Source organism: Bubalus kerabau, chromosome 20 (assembly GCF_029407905.1).
Source record: "Bubalus kerabau isolate K-KA32 ecotype Philippines breed swamp buffalo chromosome 20, PCC_UOA_SB_1v2, whole genome shotgun sequence".
In the NCBI taxonomy this organism is placed as follows: domain Eukaryota; kingdom Metazoa; phylum Chordata; class Mammalia; order Artiodactyla; family Bovidae; genus Bubalus; species Bubalus kerabau.
In genome coordinates this window covers 55,559,244-55,574,401 of record NC_073643.1, presented here as the reverse complement: position 1 = coordinate 55,574,401, position 15,158 = coordinate 55,559,244, and the positions used below count along the sequence as shown (strand labels likewise).

At 44.5% G+C, this 15,158-nt stretch overlaps 1 protein-coding gene across 5 annotated transcripts in view; it reads left to right on the top strand.

Moving 5' to 3' along the window:
• LARS2 (leucyl-tRNA synthetase 2, mitochondrial) overlaps positions 1-15,158 on the top strand; it is a 146,967-nt gene that overhangs the window by 58,917 nt on the left and 72,892 nt on the right. For 4 of the 5 annotated variants that reach the window (XR_008706380.1, XM_055558839.1, XM_055558841.1 and 1 more), the window contains exon 7: positions 8,602-8,745. The exons of the other annotated variant lie outside the window; for it this stretch is intronic. Coding sequence is in view for 3 of the 4 variants with exons in the window: in XM_055558839.1 (XP_055414814.1) it covers positions 8,602-8,745 (144 nt within the window). In the remaining variant the exon portion in view is untranslated. The remainder of the gene's footprint in view (positions 1-8,601; positions 8,746-15,158) is intronic. 5 annotated transcript variants of the gene reach the window in all.

Sequence of the window (15,158 nt, the reverse complement as noted above, 5' to 3'; positions counted from 1 at the left end):
GTAGAAGGCTTAGTTTAGAATATCAGGATAACATGAATTTTCTTAAACCTTGACAACATAAAAAGTAATCTAGCTAACAAAAGTCAGGAGGTAGAATTGGGGAAGAGAAGTAGAAGCAAGTGAGAGATGATCCCTACGTATTTCATAACAAGGAGCCATAGAAGGAGAATTAGGCATTTATGTCTATTTTTTTTTTTAAGTTGAAATGTAGCCATTAAAGCTAAAGATAAAGGTAGCAGAAACTAGAAGAGGAGTCCTGTGTGAGGAAGGCTGTATGCCCATGCTCAGTATCTCATATTACATGGCAGAGGGTCAGCAGAATTGTCTGAAGATGGTAATCAAACTTAAAGTAGTACAGCTTTATTACATAAAGTTATAATGGTAAATACCAGAAGAACTAATAAACAAAGCCTGGTAAAAGAGTATTTTTATAATCACTTCAGATAATTATGAATGTCCTCCTTTAATACTATACCAAAACTCAACAAGTGATGGGTTCTTAAAGGTCAGTTGCAATGTTGAATCTAAATATCAGTGAACTTTTTGCACCCTCGTTGTATTAAAATGTTTTAGTCTATTTTACCCTTTGAATGAATGCTTTACCCTTGTGTTATTATTATTATGAATATAGTTTTGACCTGCCAACCCCTTGTAGTGGTCTCCAGGACTCCAGAGGTTTATGAACCACACTGAGAAGCTCTGTACAAAGTATACAATCCCTAACCCACTCTCATCTTTAAACTGAGGATATTTTTAAAATATTGGTTGTTTAAAATACAATGTTGTTAATTTTTTTTTTTTTAAGTATTCAGTCCCCATTAACATTTAGGATACATCGAAAGTGAGAACTTTGTGGAGTCAAGTCATACTCATCTGTAACCACTGTAAACCCTCTTGAGTCAGTTTAATTTATTAACACGCCATAGCTGTTCCTATGCCCAGAAGCTGGTTAGGTGAGGAGAGGTGAGAGACAAAAGTACCTGTCCAGGGTGCTGACTGCAGCAGAGCTGCTTGTTGTGTTGGACATATCGTTGTGTTGTTAAAGAATACTTTTCAAAAGTTAGAAACATGACTCCCATACAAATACAAAATGAACATGTGTCAAAGATTGTATTCAGCTCGTTCATTAGCAAGAGAACCAGCTGTATGTTAAGACTGGTTCAAATGAGATTCCAAGGAAGGATGATTTGTAGAGTCAAAGGCATGTGAAATGTGTTTGCTGATAGAATCAAAACTGCTCAGTGTCCTCCCGGGTGTAAACCTAGGTTTGGGGACAGCCTTTCCTGAGAATCAGAAGTCATTTGCTTTGTCATTGCCTGAGAGCCATTCGTGTCACTCTCGGACAAAAAGCTTTGGTGTTGCTCTGTTTTCTGTAGGTTAACCTCTTCTTTGGCACCCTAGCGGAGTTGTATTGGGTTGGCCTAAGCATTCATTCATGTTTTTCCATACTATCTTATGGAGAAACCCAAGTGAATTTTTTGGCCAACCCAATAAAATAACTTAATAATGAAGAGGGAGTCAAACAAAGGTAAACATCCCTAGAAAATCAGATAATCCCTGGGGGAATGTGGCTCTGCTAGCCAATTCCAGCTTGCCTTGAAGAAGCAACCCCTTTTGCTAAGTTTGGAATAATTTTTCTTAACAGCATTATTCAACATTCAGAAGCAAAAGGGTTGGAAGGGAATTGGTGGGAAAATATCAGCTTCCCACTCTCATCACCAGGTTCTGTGCTAACCGAGCAGCCTGGCAGACTCCTTCCCAGAAGAGCCTCCCTGCTCAGGTGGATCAGAATTGTACGCCAGTCAGGTTTCCACACTGGAATCACCCATGGGTCCGAGCAGAGGGATTAAGAGATCACAAGCCACATTGTGTATCCCAAGTAATAGCAGGAAGGACAGACAAAAATCAAAGTTACTAGCACACAAAAAAGCTACAGCAAAGCAGAGGACATCCTGCAGGTAAAACTGTTCTTTAGAGTGTAAGCAGTGGTCATGGCATCAGCCAGTGTTAACTATCCTCAGTTGCTTTGTTACTCTTTCTGTGGATGCGATATGAAAGAGGTAACACGTTAATATAGCAGTGTAAACAGTTCTTGCACGAAGCCCTCGGCTGTGTGATAGCCCTTTATGAGACACTTGATTTTTTGTATCTATGTGTTGTGTAGTTAAGCTGACTCTGAATATATTGAATATTTACTGTAATATTCCTTCATAGGACACTTGCTTCGCTCTTTGTTAGTGCTGCTTCAGTTCTAAGTACATCAAACCCAAGTAGGAAGCTTAACCTCTTCAATATTGGGTTGGAGCCAAAGCCAGTCATAAGCACCGTCTTAGGAGCCGAGTAACTTTTCTAAACATGGAAGGGGTTCCAGGGGGTCCCCCACTGCATGAGCACAACTGTGCTCCCGGGTCCAGATATCTCTTCTCCCCAGTGATTTCCAGATCAGTGTCACACACACACACACACACACACACACACACATCTCTCTGATATCCACAGCCCTGGGAATTTGGTCCAGTCTTCCCTCTGACTCCTTCTGTCATGGAAACAGCCTATATTCCTTTCCTGATGCTGCTGCTGTAACAAATTACCACAAACTGGGTCGCTTAGAACAACACAGATTCATTGTTTTCCAGTTTCTGAGGTCAGAAGTCCATGAAATAGGTCTCACTGGGATACAAATCAAGATGTTGGCAGAGCTTCCTTCTTTCTGAAGTCAGGAGAGGAAAATCTCTTTCCTGGGCTTGTCCAGCTTCTGGAGGCTGCTCCCAGCCTTGACTTTGGACCCCTCTCCATCCTCAAATCCAGAGCATCTTGAAATCTCTCTGACTGTGCTTCCATTATCATATCTCCTCAGACTCAGACTCTGACTCTTCTGCCTTCCTCTTTCTCTTATAAGAGCTTTTTTTCATTACTTTGGGCCCATCTGGTTAATCCAGGTTAATCTCCCCATCTCCAAATCCTTCATTAATCAGATGTCTTCCAAGATCCTTTTGCCACGTAGGTGGCACCTGTTGCAAGTGACGTAGGACGTGGACATCTCTGGGGTGCGATTGTTCTGCCTACCACGAGCCTCTTCTCCCTGCTTCAGAGGGTTGTTACGAGGATTAAACTGATGAATGCTTGTGGAGAGGCTGGATGGTCCCTGGCACAGAGTACATCCTTAATAAGTGCCCATCTGTGCATGCCTGTAGTCACCTAGGGTCATTATGATATTTAAATTGGAAAAACAAAAAGTTAAAAAATCCTGAAGCTTCCTGGCTAATTCTGAGGCAACCTGCACATGGAAAGGTATTACAGAAAAACGGTGTAGATTGTCTTATGGGTATTCATTTAGAAAGACAGTGTTTTTACTGCTGGTTATTGATTTAAATTTTTTTGATGCGTTCTTTTAAGTCACTTAAATGACATGATCTTAAGGGAAAAACTCATAACTAGAATGTAAACGTGCACACTTGGTATGTTGTTTGAAGACCGGAGTTGTCTCTAATCCAAAGTATTTTTTTCCAGGTAGATTTCCTTTTATTGGATAGCCATCTTCAAATTGGCTTTAAAACATAAAACATACTGATATAGTCACCTTTCTATTTCTGGGGTTTATTTCAAAATATAAGCTTTGAAGTTAGCATAAGAAAGTTAATTTCATTAAAAAAAAACTGCATATAGCATACTTTGTAAAGCATATTTGGCAAAAAAAATAATTCACATATTAATACTTTTCCTCTAATGGCATTGCCATAGCCTTTTTAAAAAAAATAAATAAATAAAGATAGCCTTAATCCTTAAATTCAGTTCTGCTGTAAGTATAAATGGACATTTAGGGAGAGTATTTTAGCAGAGCATTACAAAGCAGAGCTGGAGTCTTAACTCTTGTTCTTGACAAGCACTGTCCATCAAAATGTTTATTTCCATCGCAGAAGCGAATCTGTTCTTGGTCTCACGGACCAAAAATATTTTCAGCCAAAAATATGAATAGAGACTTCTTCTTGGGAGAACATTAAATATCACCTCTCTGGTTAAAAAAAAAGAAATTCCGTGGATGTAGCTAGTAGAGAGAATAATGATGCCCTGTTCTACTTGGACATTCTAGGGAACTGTGGAGCGCCACTTAATCTGTGAATTTATCTTTGACCCTTGATTTCAGCGGCAGCTGGGGCTAGTGCTAATTCACCAGCCTAAGCTACTTAAAGAGACGCAGGGCACAAACAGGCAGCCTCTCCCAGTCTGCCCCCTGGTGTCTTTGGAAGGTAGTGCAAGCAGCAAGCGGTGGCCTTGGGAACTTTCCACCCCCCCACCCCCCACCCCATTCTGGACCGAGTCCAAATTCAGGCCCATTCTGGATGGAATAGAGCAAAATCGATTTTGAGAATTAGATCCTTCAATGAGATCTATGTGGTGTTCCTTAATTAAGTGAGCTTTTGTTAAGAAAAAAGCTAATAGTCCTTGAGAAAATCAATACCCTAAAGCATATCTCACCAGCCTTTGGAACCTGAAGCTGCATGGCAGGATACTCAGAAAAGGTCTCCAGTCATACGGAAGGAGAGCTTGAGGAGAAAGAAGCCAGGGAAATGATGGGGAGCAGCCTGAGCCTGACTAGTGGTGCTGTGGCCAGGCAGGAGCCAAAAGCATGCTAATGGAGGATGTACTCTGTTAAGACTGGCAGCCGGTGAAGAGGGTGAGGGCCAGGGAAGCAGGCGGAGAGAGGATCCAGAGGAAGGACAGGATGAGATGAGAAAGGATGAGCTTTGACACAGAAGGCCTGCTGGGGCGGTAGGCACCAGGGTGTCTGTGTTGCAGAAAAGAGGGCTGATAAACTCAAAATCAGGCTGATTCAATGCTATACATCACCATATTTAAAACAGACAGCTAGTGGGAAGTTGCTGTATGACCCAGGGAGCTCAGCCCAGTGCTCTGTGACAACCTAGAGGGGTAGGCCAGGAGTCGGGTGGGAAGGAGGTTCAAGAGAGAGGGGATATATGTATCCTTATGGCCGATTCACGTTGTTGTATGGCAGAAACCAGCACAACATTGAAAAGCAGTTATCCTCCAATTAAAACTAAGTTTTAAAAACATCAGAATGAAATTGCCTTGAGAATCCCCAGTGGACCCCATGGTCTCCCACGACTTCAAGAGCTCAACAGCCAAGAAGGGGAGGGGAAGGGGACGAAAATGATACAGCACCCACAATCTGGAATCTGTACAAACCACAGTCTGTACAAACTGGAATCTGTGAACACGGTCACTTCTTGTGTAGAATCGTGTTGTGACGTGCATTTCTAAAATGCTTTCTGAAAGCTTCCCACAAATCCCGCAGACCAAAAAAATGTTAACCTTGGCATTTACGCCTTGATCAACTTGGGGAGGTTCTCTTCTTCAGGATGACGGCTCATTCTGTGATGTTGCTGGATAACTTGTGTTAGAGAAGCAGTGGGCAAAATCAGCTAGAGTTCAGTGTTTTTGCAGGTGTTTTCCTGATTTCAGTATTGATTTAAAGTTGATTGGAAAATATAGAGATAGGCTGTATTTTGCTAATAAGACTAGTTGACTGTAAGGAGCATGGCGTTGGCCTCGGAGGTGATAGAGACCATAATTAACCAGGGGAGTGACCACAGTCAGTGAAGTTGTCCATTAACTGTATTCTGTGGAGCATGACTGTGCTTGCTTAAAAATCAGGGCATCCATCAAAGTAAGTGTTCAAGATGTGAAAACCCAGGAATGCCAGATGAAAGAAGACAGACCGTGGCTTGAAGGGAAGCTGTAGGTTAGAGACTGTTACGTAAGAGAGGAGACCCAGAGAAAGATTTGGAAGTCAGCTCCAGGCCTTCAAGAGGCCATGGATGCTGTGCACCCTGGACCCTACAGGCCCTGAATTTTGACCACCTGTGGCTTTACCACCTGCAGAAAGGCCAACTCTGAACTCTATAACTCTGTGCTTGAGATGGATCACAGTCCTAAGAAGAAACGAGACTGAGTACTTACAAGAATGCATCTTTTTTTATATTATTATTATTTGGCCGCAGCAGATCTTAGTTGAGGTATGTGGGATCTGGTTTCCTGACCAGAGACTGAACCCAGGCCCCCACTGCATTGGGAGCACAGACTCTTAGCCACTGGACCACCAGGGATGTGCCTTTGATTTGAATGCATCTTTGATTAGAAACTTTATTTCCTTTTGTATTTTTCTTCTCCCCATCAAGACTTTCACTGGAGGAAAATTGCTTTTGTGTTTTGCTTCTATTTGTCTTTCATTTGATAGCAGGGTTTTATTATAATGTGTAAACCTCTTAGGAGCACACATCCCTTAGTGCATTTTGTAACTTGGAGTCTGAGGGCTGCCAGGCTGTGTGGGAAATGTTGATGAGAAAATCAAGTCCTGTCCTGTTCTTGCAATCCTCAGGGTTGAGTGTTTGCTTCCTCATGTCACCTGAGGTTTGCAGTGGGGACAGGAGGCAGAGGTGAAGGCATATAGGGCTTTTGTTCTCTGTTTCATATTTTGTACTGTTTTACTTGTGCACTAGTTTTGGGTTTGGGGGGCGCAGGGGGCTCTTGAAGGAGCTGTCCTGGTTAATGAACAGTACTTGGCCCTCTCTTTATATCTTTTAAGTGGTATCCTTCCCCTCACCCCTAATACGGGCAGGCAATAATAATAGATAAGTAAGCCACCCTTGGCTTATTCACCTCAAGTTTTTAGGTCTTCAATCATTTGTCCTATATTTTGTCTCTCTCTGTCTATGGATTCAAGGATCTGGGGGACTGTAGAAAGAGGGGAGAAAAATCACTCTATGCATGTCTTTTCCATCCCTCCTCTACGCTTTACATGTTTAAAATTTGCAGTGAGTATATTACTTTTTAATTGTAAAATCACAACCCATAGAAGTTAGCCTCTCCTCCACTCCTCCTTTTTATGTAATTTTTAGATATGTCTTTGGATCAGTCAGGGTCCCAGCAGAAGAAAAGAGGGCCTGCCTGACAGCAGTCACTGAAGAAAACGTGATGAAAAGACGGATTCTGTGCAGAGTTCGGGGAAGCCCACACCCCACCACAAGGGGTGGTCCAGCACCTGTGGCACTAGGAACAGAAGGAAGCCTTTGCCCACCTCGGGTGGCAGGGGCGACATAGGGGAGCCATTCCTGGAACTGGGAGAGTGGTAGCTGGAGCAGTAGGCGAGGCCGGCCTGTGAGCCACATGGCAAGGAGCTGGTTGAACCCAGTCAGAGGACAAGGGTCCAGGTTAATGTGGGCACAGGGGACAATTTCCATCACAGAATGTGGTGGAAAGAGGATTGGAGGGCCAAATCGACAATATCCAGCACAACGTCTTATTAGAATCGTTTATTAATATTTTAAAACACAATATATATGTTCTACTGCCCAAACACATCTCTGTAATCATTGCCCTCTTTGTACTAAGTAGTGCCTAAATGTCATAAAGGAGTGAATGCAGGGTGGTCCCTAGTGGTCCCAGTGCTGGGGGCCTGGGTTGTATCCCTGGTCAGGGACCTAGATCCCACATGCCACGATTAAAGATCCCGCACGCCACAACGGTCCCACGTGTGGCAGCTAAGAGCTGGCACAACCAAATAAAGAAATAAATGAAAACAAATGCTTTTTTAAAAGGAGTGAATATAAATGGCAGGGGTATTTTAAATGAAACTAAAAACAAATTAGAACTCTGTAGAGAGAAACTTCATCCTGGTTAAGACTATAGGTTCTATCAGCCAAAGAAATCTATGGAGAAAGATCTCAGAATATTGTTACCTTTTGGGGGGCTGATGTTGATCGGAAGAAGGCAGAACAGAATTTTCTGGGGTGCTGGGAATGCTCCGTGTCTTGATGAGTGATGGTAGAAATAGATCGAGCTGTACACTTAAGATTTATTAAAAAAAAAAAAAAAAAAAGATTTATTCACATTACTCTGTGTGTTGTACCCTAATTTAAACAGAAGTTGTTTTTTTTTTTTTAATCACAAAAATGTTTACAATTCCTAGAGACCTGAGTTCCTACCCTGCTATCTCTGTTACTTACTGACTGTGTGACCTCAGGCAAGTTATTTAATCTCTCTGTTCTTTAATTTCCTCCTGTGCAACGTAAGGATAGTAATATTCTTACCTCAAAAGGTTGTCGTGAGGATTAGAAGAGCCGACCTTAGGGGAGCATTTGGTACAGCATCTGGCACGTGGTAATCACTCAGGAAGTATTGGCTATTTCTATTAAGAGAAACCTATTGTTTTCCCTAAAATAACCCAATTCTGCTAAGTGCTGGGTATCATTGTTTTCTTCTTTTCTTCTATTTACTAAAATTTCCAATCTGCAGGTCCATGCTTTTATACAAGCAGATTCTGAACTTGAGTTAGTCACATGCAGACAGCCTCCCTTCCCAGGCCTGTCCTGATAAGGTGAAGGCACTGGGGCGGTTCACGTTCTTTCTTCTCAGCTTGCCAGTAGCTTCCTTGCCAAACGATGCTCCAAGGAGCTGCCCTTAAGCCTCAGAGCAGAGATACTGCCTTGGTAGCCCCTCTCACATGTGAGGGACCTCCATGTGATCCTATTCAATATACTCAACTCACCAGATTGCATCATTTTGTTTCATGAATTATAACAGGCCTTGGTTAACTGGGACCCAGTGGACCAAACAGTGCTTGCCAATGAGCAAGTGGATGAACACGGCTGTTCATGGCGTTCTGGAGCAAAGGTGGAACAGAAGTACCTCAGACAATGGTTTATTAAGACAACTGCTTATGCAAAGGTGAGTGTCAGCCTGGAGGCGCCCCAGTAAGGCTTCTGTGTGATCAGGTCTTCTGAATATTCGCCTCACTCTTGGAGGTGAACTCTAGTTAGAGCTATTAGAGCCATGGGTGTGCGGACAGGAAGCACATGGGCCTCAGGGTCACTCACACAGAGCGTGATGGATTTGGGTCCTTCAGTTGCAAATCAAGAATAGCACCTGAGGTCATCGTAGGCCATAGTTTGCTGACCTACAGTACAAAACACTGTACTGCCCTAAAGGCCAAAAAACATTCATCTTTATCTGCAGCTATATCAGCAATAAAACTAGAAAGGAAAAAAGTATTTTCATCTATGCAGTTCTAGTAAGACCTCCAGAAAGATAGAATGACATTTCTGAGGGTCCAGAGAAGACCACCTAAAGGAGTGAGGAGATGGTGGTCTTCATGCGGGAAGGCCAGGGTGAAAGTGAACCAAGGCAGGAAGCAAAGCTCTGGACTCTTAACACTTGTCGTGTCTCCAATTAATAGTGTAAACCAGTGTGAGTCCCTGAAGTTCAGTTTCCTTATCAACAGAAGGAGAGGGTGCGACCAAGTGCTCTTTAAGTTGCCTCTGGCTCTTTATGTTTTCAGAAATTCAAGGCAAAACCAACCATTGAAAGGTGGGGCTTGCTTACTGAATCACCAATAGCCTGGGTGAAATAGCTTATTCTGGGCATGCCAGAACCACTCTGTGCAAGATATTCTTTGAGCCTACCATGTTTCAGGATATGGAATTGAGCGATCACTTCCTGAAATTCCAGAGAAAAGTGATTAGAACAAATCAGGGGCATGTCCTGTGGCAATTTGATAACCTTTGTATCAGCAGAAGATTGGAGGTCAGCCAGCTCTGAACTGGTAAAGGCACCATGCAGAGTCGTTCTTACTCTGTGGCAGCCACCATACGTGGCACGGTTGTACCTTCCCATCGTAGCCCACGGGTTGCTACATCACGATAGGGTGCTGAACTGAAGTGCACTTTGGGTTGGATCCAATTCTGTACTTTTTATATTGCAAAATAAGCACAAGTTATAAATAACCTCTGATCACTACAAGTTTGCTGAATTAGAACTGTAGTACTCCAGTTCACCATACTACTGCCATGTAGCTATATGACCTCTAGTTCTCTTACTCAGAAGACATGTCTTAAATGAAAATGTTCCCCAGTTTAATTTATCCAGAATGTAGCATATGGTTTTGGAAAACTACTCTTTGGAACTTGCTAACATAATGCTCCTTTTAAGCACGCTAGTAGCATTGAGAGGCTGAATGGAAGAAAGCTGAGGACATAGCTTTCTATCACAGCCCAGGCAGTGAGCCCCCGCCTGCTGGCAGTTGGGGTGAGCGCATCACCAGAGGCATGCCAGGGCACCTCAGGGACCTGTCAGATGGCTCTAATAGGCATTGGTGGAAGGGCCACCTAATTAGCTCTTTGGTTTGACCTCTGCCTCTAATTGGAAATGTAATAACCTGAGTGGCATTATTCTTTAAATTGTCAGCTGTGAATTTTCAACTATTCAGCAGAAGTGGTTAGTTGCCATGGTGACTTGCCTGCTTCTTGATGAACTCCAGTGAAGAATTAACTGCAAAAGCTGACATTAGAAGTCAGCACTTGGTTTACCCTGAAAATCAGCAGAGGCGGTGGCGTGGGAGTGGTTAAGTGTGAGCAGATATCTGTGTTCACTGCACATCCTTGACTGAAGGCTACACAGGCACAAAGCAAGACTTCATAAGGCCTAATAGAAAATGATTACTATGGGATTAAGAGGAGAACAGAGCTGTCAAGGGGCTGCACAGTGCTCTGAGACTTGGAGTTATGGTTCAGCCGAAAGTACGCAGTTGAGACCCCAGAAAGGCTATATATTACAAATGTGCATGACTCTTTAGGACCAAGGACAAAATCAAAATAGACTCACCTTAATTAAAAATAAGCCCGACAGTTTCAAAAGTAACTTTCAGAACAAAACTCAACACCTTAAAAGGGAAACAGCATAGTTCTGACTTGCTGAAAGGTTGGTTTTATCTGCAATGTCCAGCATGTAGTAAAAAATTACTAGATTTGCAAAGAACCAGGAAATTGTGATCTATAATAAAGGAGGGGAAAGGGAGTCAGCACAAGAGAAATCAGATCAGATCAGATCAGTCGCTCAGTCGTGTCCGACTCTTTGCGACCCCATGAATCGCAGCACGCCAGGCCTCCCTGTCCAACACCAACTCCCGGAGTTCACTGAGATTCAGTCCATCGAGTCAGCGATGCCATCCAGCCATCTCATCCTCTGTCGTCCCCTTCTCCTCCTGCCCCCAATCCCTCCCAGCATCAGAGTCTTTTCCAATGAATCAACTCTTCGCATGAGGTGGCCAAAGTACTGGAGTTTCAGCTTTAGCATCATTCCTTCCAAAGAAATCCCAGGGCTGATCTCCTTCAGAATGGACTGGTTGGATCTCCTTGCAATCCAAGGGACTCTCAAGAGTCTTCTCCAACACCACAGTGCAAAAGCATCAATTCTTCGGCACTCAGGCTTCTTCACAGTCCAACTCTCACATCCATACATGACCACAGGAAAAACCATAGCCTTGACTAGACGGACCTTTGTTGGCAAAGTAATGTCTCTGCTTTTGAATATGCTATCTAGGTTGGTCATAACTTTCCTTCCAAGGAGTAAGCGTCTTTTAATTTCATGGCTGCAGTCACCATCTGCAGTGATTTTGGAGCCCAGAAAAATAAAGTCTGGCACTGTTTCCACTGTTTCCCCATCTATTTCCCATGAAGTGATGGGACCAGATGCCATGATCTTCGTTTTCTGAATGTTGAGCTTTAAGCCAACTTTTTCACATAGATCCTGAGATAAAGGAAAAGATGGTCATAAGGAGTGAACAGATGAGTGGACAGGGGAATCTCTGGAGAGAAATGGAAACATTTAAAAAAATGGAAATCTAGAACAGAAAAGTATAACATCTGAAATGGAAGATTATTGTTTGAGCTGCAGAGGGATGCGTAAGTGTTAAATAGGCCATAAAGCTGTAAAGGAGCCCCTGTCATTCCATATAGGAAACAAAACAAGTGGTAGTTCTAAAACAGATATGTGTATGACACGTTTAAGGAACTGAAATAATGATGGTATAGCTGAAACTAAGAGAGCCAAGAGGAGAAACTCAAGATAGGGCTGGAAAACCTGAAGAAATGGTTAGGGGCCAGATAAGGCAGTGCCTTAAGAAATCCGTACTTTATCATGTGATTCTTAAGAAACCATTAAAGGATTCTAAGGAAAGGAGTAACATGATCAGATTTGTGTTTTTATAAATTCACCATGGAAAGGGTAAGTGAGGATGCAGAGAGACCAGTTAGGAGGTTATTGCTGTGCTCCAATACTCTTGCCTGGAAAATCCCACAGACGGAGGAGCCTGGTAGGCTTCAGTCCATGGGGTCGTGAAGAGTCGGACACGACTGAGCAATTTCCCTTTCACTTTTCACTTTCATGCATTGGAGAAGGAAATGGCAGCCTACTCCAGTGTTCTTGCCTGGAGAATCCCAGGGACGGGGGAGCCTGGTGGACTGCCGTCTATGGGGTCACACAGAGTCGGACACGACTGAAGTGACTTAGCAGCAGCAGCAGGCATGCATAACTTAGATGGTAGTGGGAATAAATGGGTAGGTTAGAAAAATATTCATATGGCAAAGCCTAAGAACTTGGTGATATTGAATGAAAGTATGTAGGAGATGATGTCATGAAGAAAGCCCCTGACCTAGACACGAAGTGAATGATACAGCTACTCACTGGGATAGGGAGTCCTGGAAGAGACACAGTGCTGACCCTTTTGAGTTTGCAGTGACAATGAATCATTTGAGTAGAGATGTAGAAATAAATGATTCTTGGATAAATGGGTCTAAAACTTCAAAGAAGATCAAGTGAGACAGGACATCTACTTTAAAACCTCATATGACAGCTGCTGCCGCCGAGTCGCTTCAGTCGTGTGCGACTCTGTGCGACCCCATAGACGGCAGCCACCAGGCTCCCCCGTCCCTGGGATTCTCCCGGCAAGAACGCTGGAGTGGGGTTGCCGTTGCCTTCTCCACATATGACAGCAATCGTGTTGAATTAGTGGCGAGGTCTTGCTATATAGACAAGGATGAGATATTGAGTCAGTAATGCTTTTAGCCGCAAGTAACTGAAAACCCAAGTTATGGCGACTTAATAAATGGGACATTCCTTCCCAAAGAAGTCCCAGTTGCTGGGACCAAACGGGGATAGGGCTCTGAGTTGGCATTTCCATGGTTCTCATCAGCCATTCCTTCCTGCCTGTCACCTCATGGTTGCAAGATAGCTTCTGCAGATCAGACATCATGTTTCCATTCAAGACAGAGGCAATGTTAGTAACCAGAAAGCAAGACCTTTCCCACAAATGCACAGCCAAATTCCACTGATGTTCTGTTATCCATTATTGTGTCATGTGGCTACACGCAGGCAAGGAAGGCTAGGAAAGCAGACTTGAGCTTTTTAGCTTCTGTAGTCAAGATGGTTGGGGGAAGGGAATGGGGAATGGGTGCTGGGATGGCCAAGCTGTGCCCGGCAGTTATCTTTAGAGCTCCGTGTGTACATCTGATTGAGCAGCCCTGAGGGCTGCCTTGGTGGTGTACAGCTGGTGGTCTGCTTGGGAGCATGGCTGGAGGAGCCCTCTTTTCATTCTCATAACTTCCGAATTAGATGATGCCTGATGTGACAATTAAAATATAAAACATCTGAAATATAAAAATCTTCTATCGAGGCTGTTGCGTGATGTATTTGATGTTTCTCCATGTATCCCCCATCCAGTCCTCCCCAGGATTGTTTGCTTTATGAAACATTAAAAGTGATTTCAGCCACTTGTTCTGTGAAGAAAGAAAACTGGCAGTAGGAGTATCTGAAGAGCATGGATTAGTCCTGGCAGAAATGCGTGGGAGGATTGTGGTGGGCAGCACCGCGAGGGGGGAGCTAGCAGGGGAGGGCAGAGTGGAGACTACATGCAGGAAGCAGAGGGGGTTCAGAGCCTGCTGGAACGAGCGCTTCGGCTCCTGACAGCAGGGCCACAATGGGAAGGCGAGACAAGTGGAGAGACGGCTTCCCATTTGACCCTTTCTGACGGATTTGTGGTTTTGACTTCTGCGCTCCCTCCTGTAGCCCCCAGAGGCTGCCTCCGCGCAGGTCCTCAGACAAGACGCTGGGACACTGTACGTGGCTTCTCTTTGGCATTAAAGTGGACATGCTCATGCCCTGATGGTGCTCGGTCAACACCCATACCTAATTGGTGCTGATGTTCTCTTAAGTTTCCAGGAGTTACCTGGCAACTGCTTAAATACGAACCAAGTCTGTGATCACCTCCCACTTCCTGCCTGCTTGCCCCCGATCTGATCAGTGCCCAGGCTTTTCCTTGCACGTTCATCTTATTGAACGTTCACATTATTCTTTGGAGGGTGGGTACCACCTGTTACCCCATTTTACTGATGGGGAAACGGAGGCTCACACTGGTCGTAAAGTAACAGCACTGGGATTCCAGTCCAGGTGCTTACCTTCTTCACCAGCAGTCTGTACCACTTCTTAGGTAATCTGAATTCATTCTTTCTCTCCCAGATGTTATTGAGTGCCTTGCCTAAGTGCTAAAAATACATGTGAGAAAAGCTGAGGTCCCTGCTCCTTGGGCTTCCCAGGTGGCTCTGTGGTAAAGAATCTGCCTGCCAGTTCAGGAGACTCGGGTTCAATCCCAGGGTCGGGAAGATCCCCCGGAGAAGGCAAGACAATCCACTCCGTTATTCTTGCCTGAAAAATCCCACTGTCAGAGGAGCCTGGCGGGCGGCAGTCCATGGGGTCACAGCATCGGGGACGACTGAGCGACCTAGCACACACTGCTCTTTGGGAGCTCAGGGACTAGCACAGGAGACCTTCGCAGACATGAGAGGTCACAGCCCTTGTGATCACCGTCACACTGCAGGAGAACACAGGGGAGCTGAGGACCCCCCTCTGCCCAGTGGTCGGAGGAGGTATCGCCAGATGGTGGTGAAAGCTGGGACGTGCAGCATGTCTGTAAGGGAGTGTTTCATTGCCTTCCAGACGTGCAGGAAACTTCACACTTCACAAGTCTTTCCAAGGAGAGCTCCTGCTGGCAAGAAGGAGACGGGCAACACCAAGCCCTTAGGAGATCAGGGAGGGTGGGCAGTAATAAGCCAGCCCTTTCCCTCCCTGCTTTGTGCCTCTCATCTTGGCTTCACTCTGCACTTGGGGGTAAAGTAGAGACGCCTTTCCCAGAGCTCCCTGGTCTTATTGGCCCCTGCAAAGTGGGAAACTCAGTGGTTGGAGTGGTGTGGAGGGGAGGGAGGGGAGCAAGGCTGACAGGAGCTCTCTGTGGAGGGTGTGGAGGAGGAGGC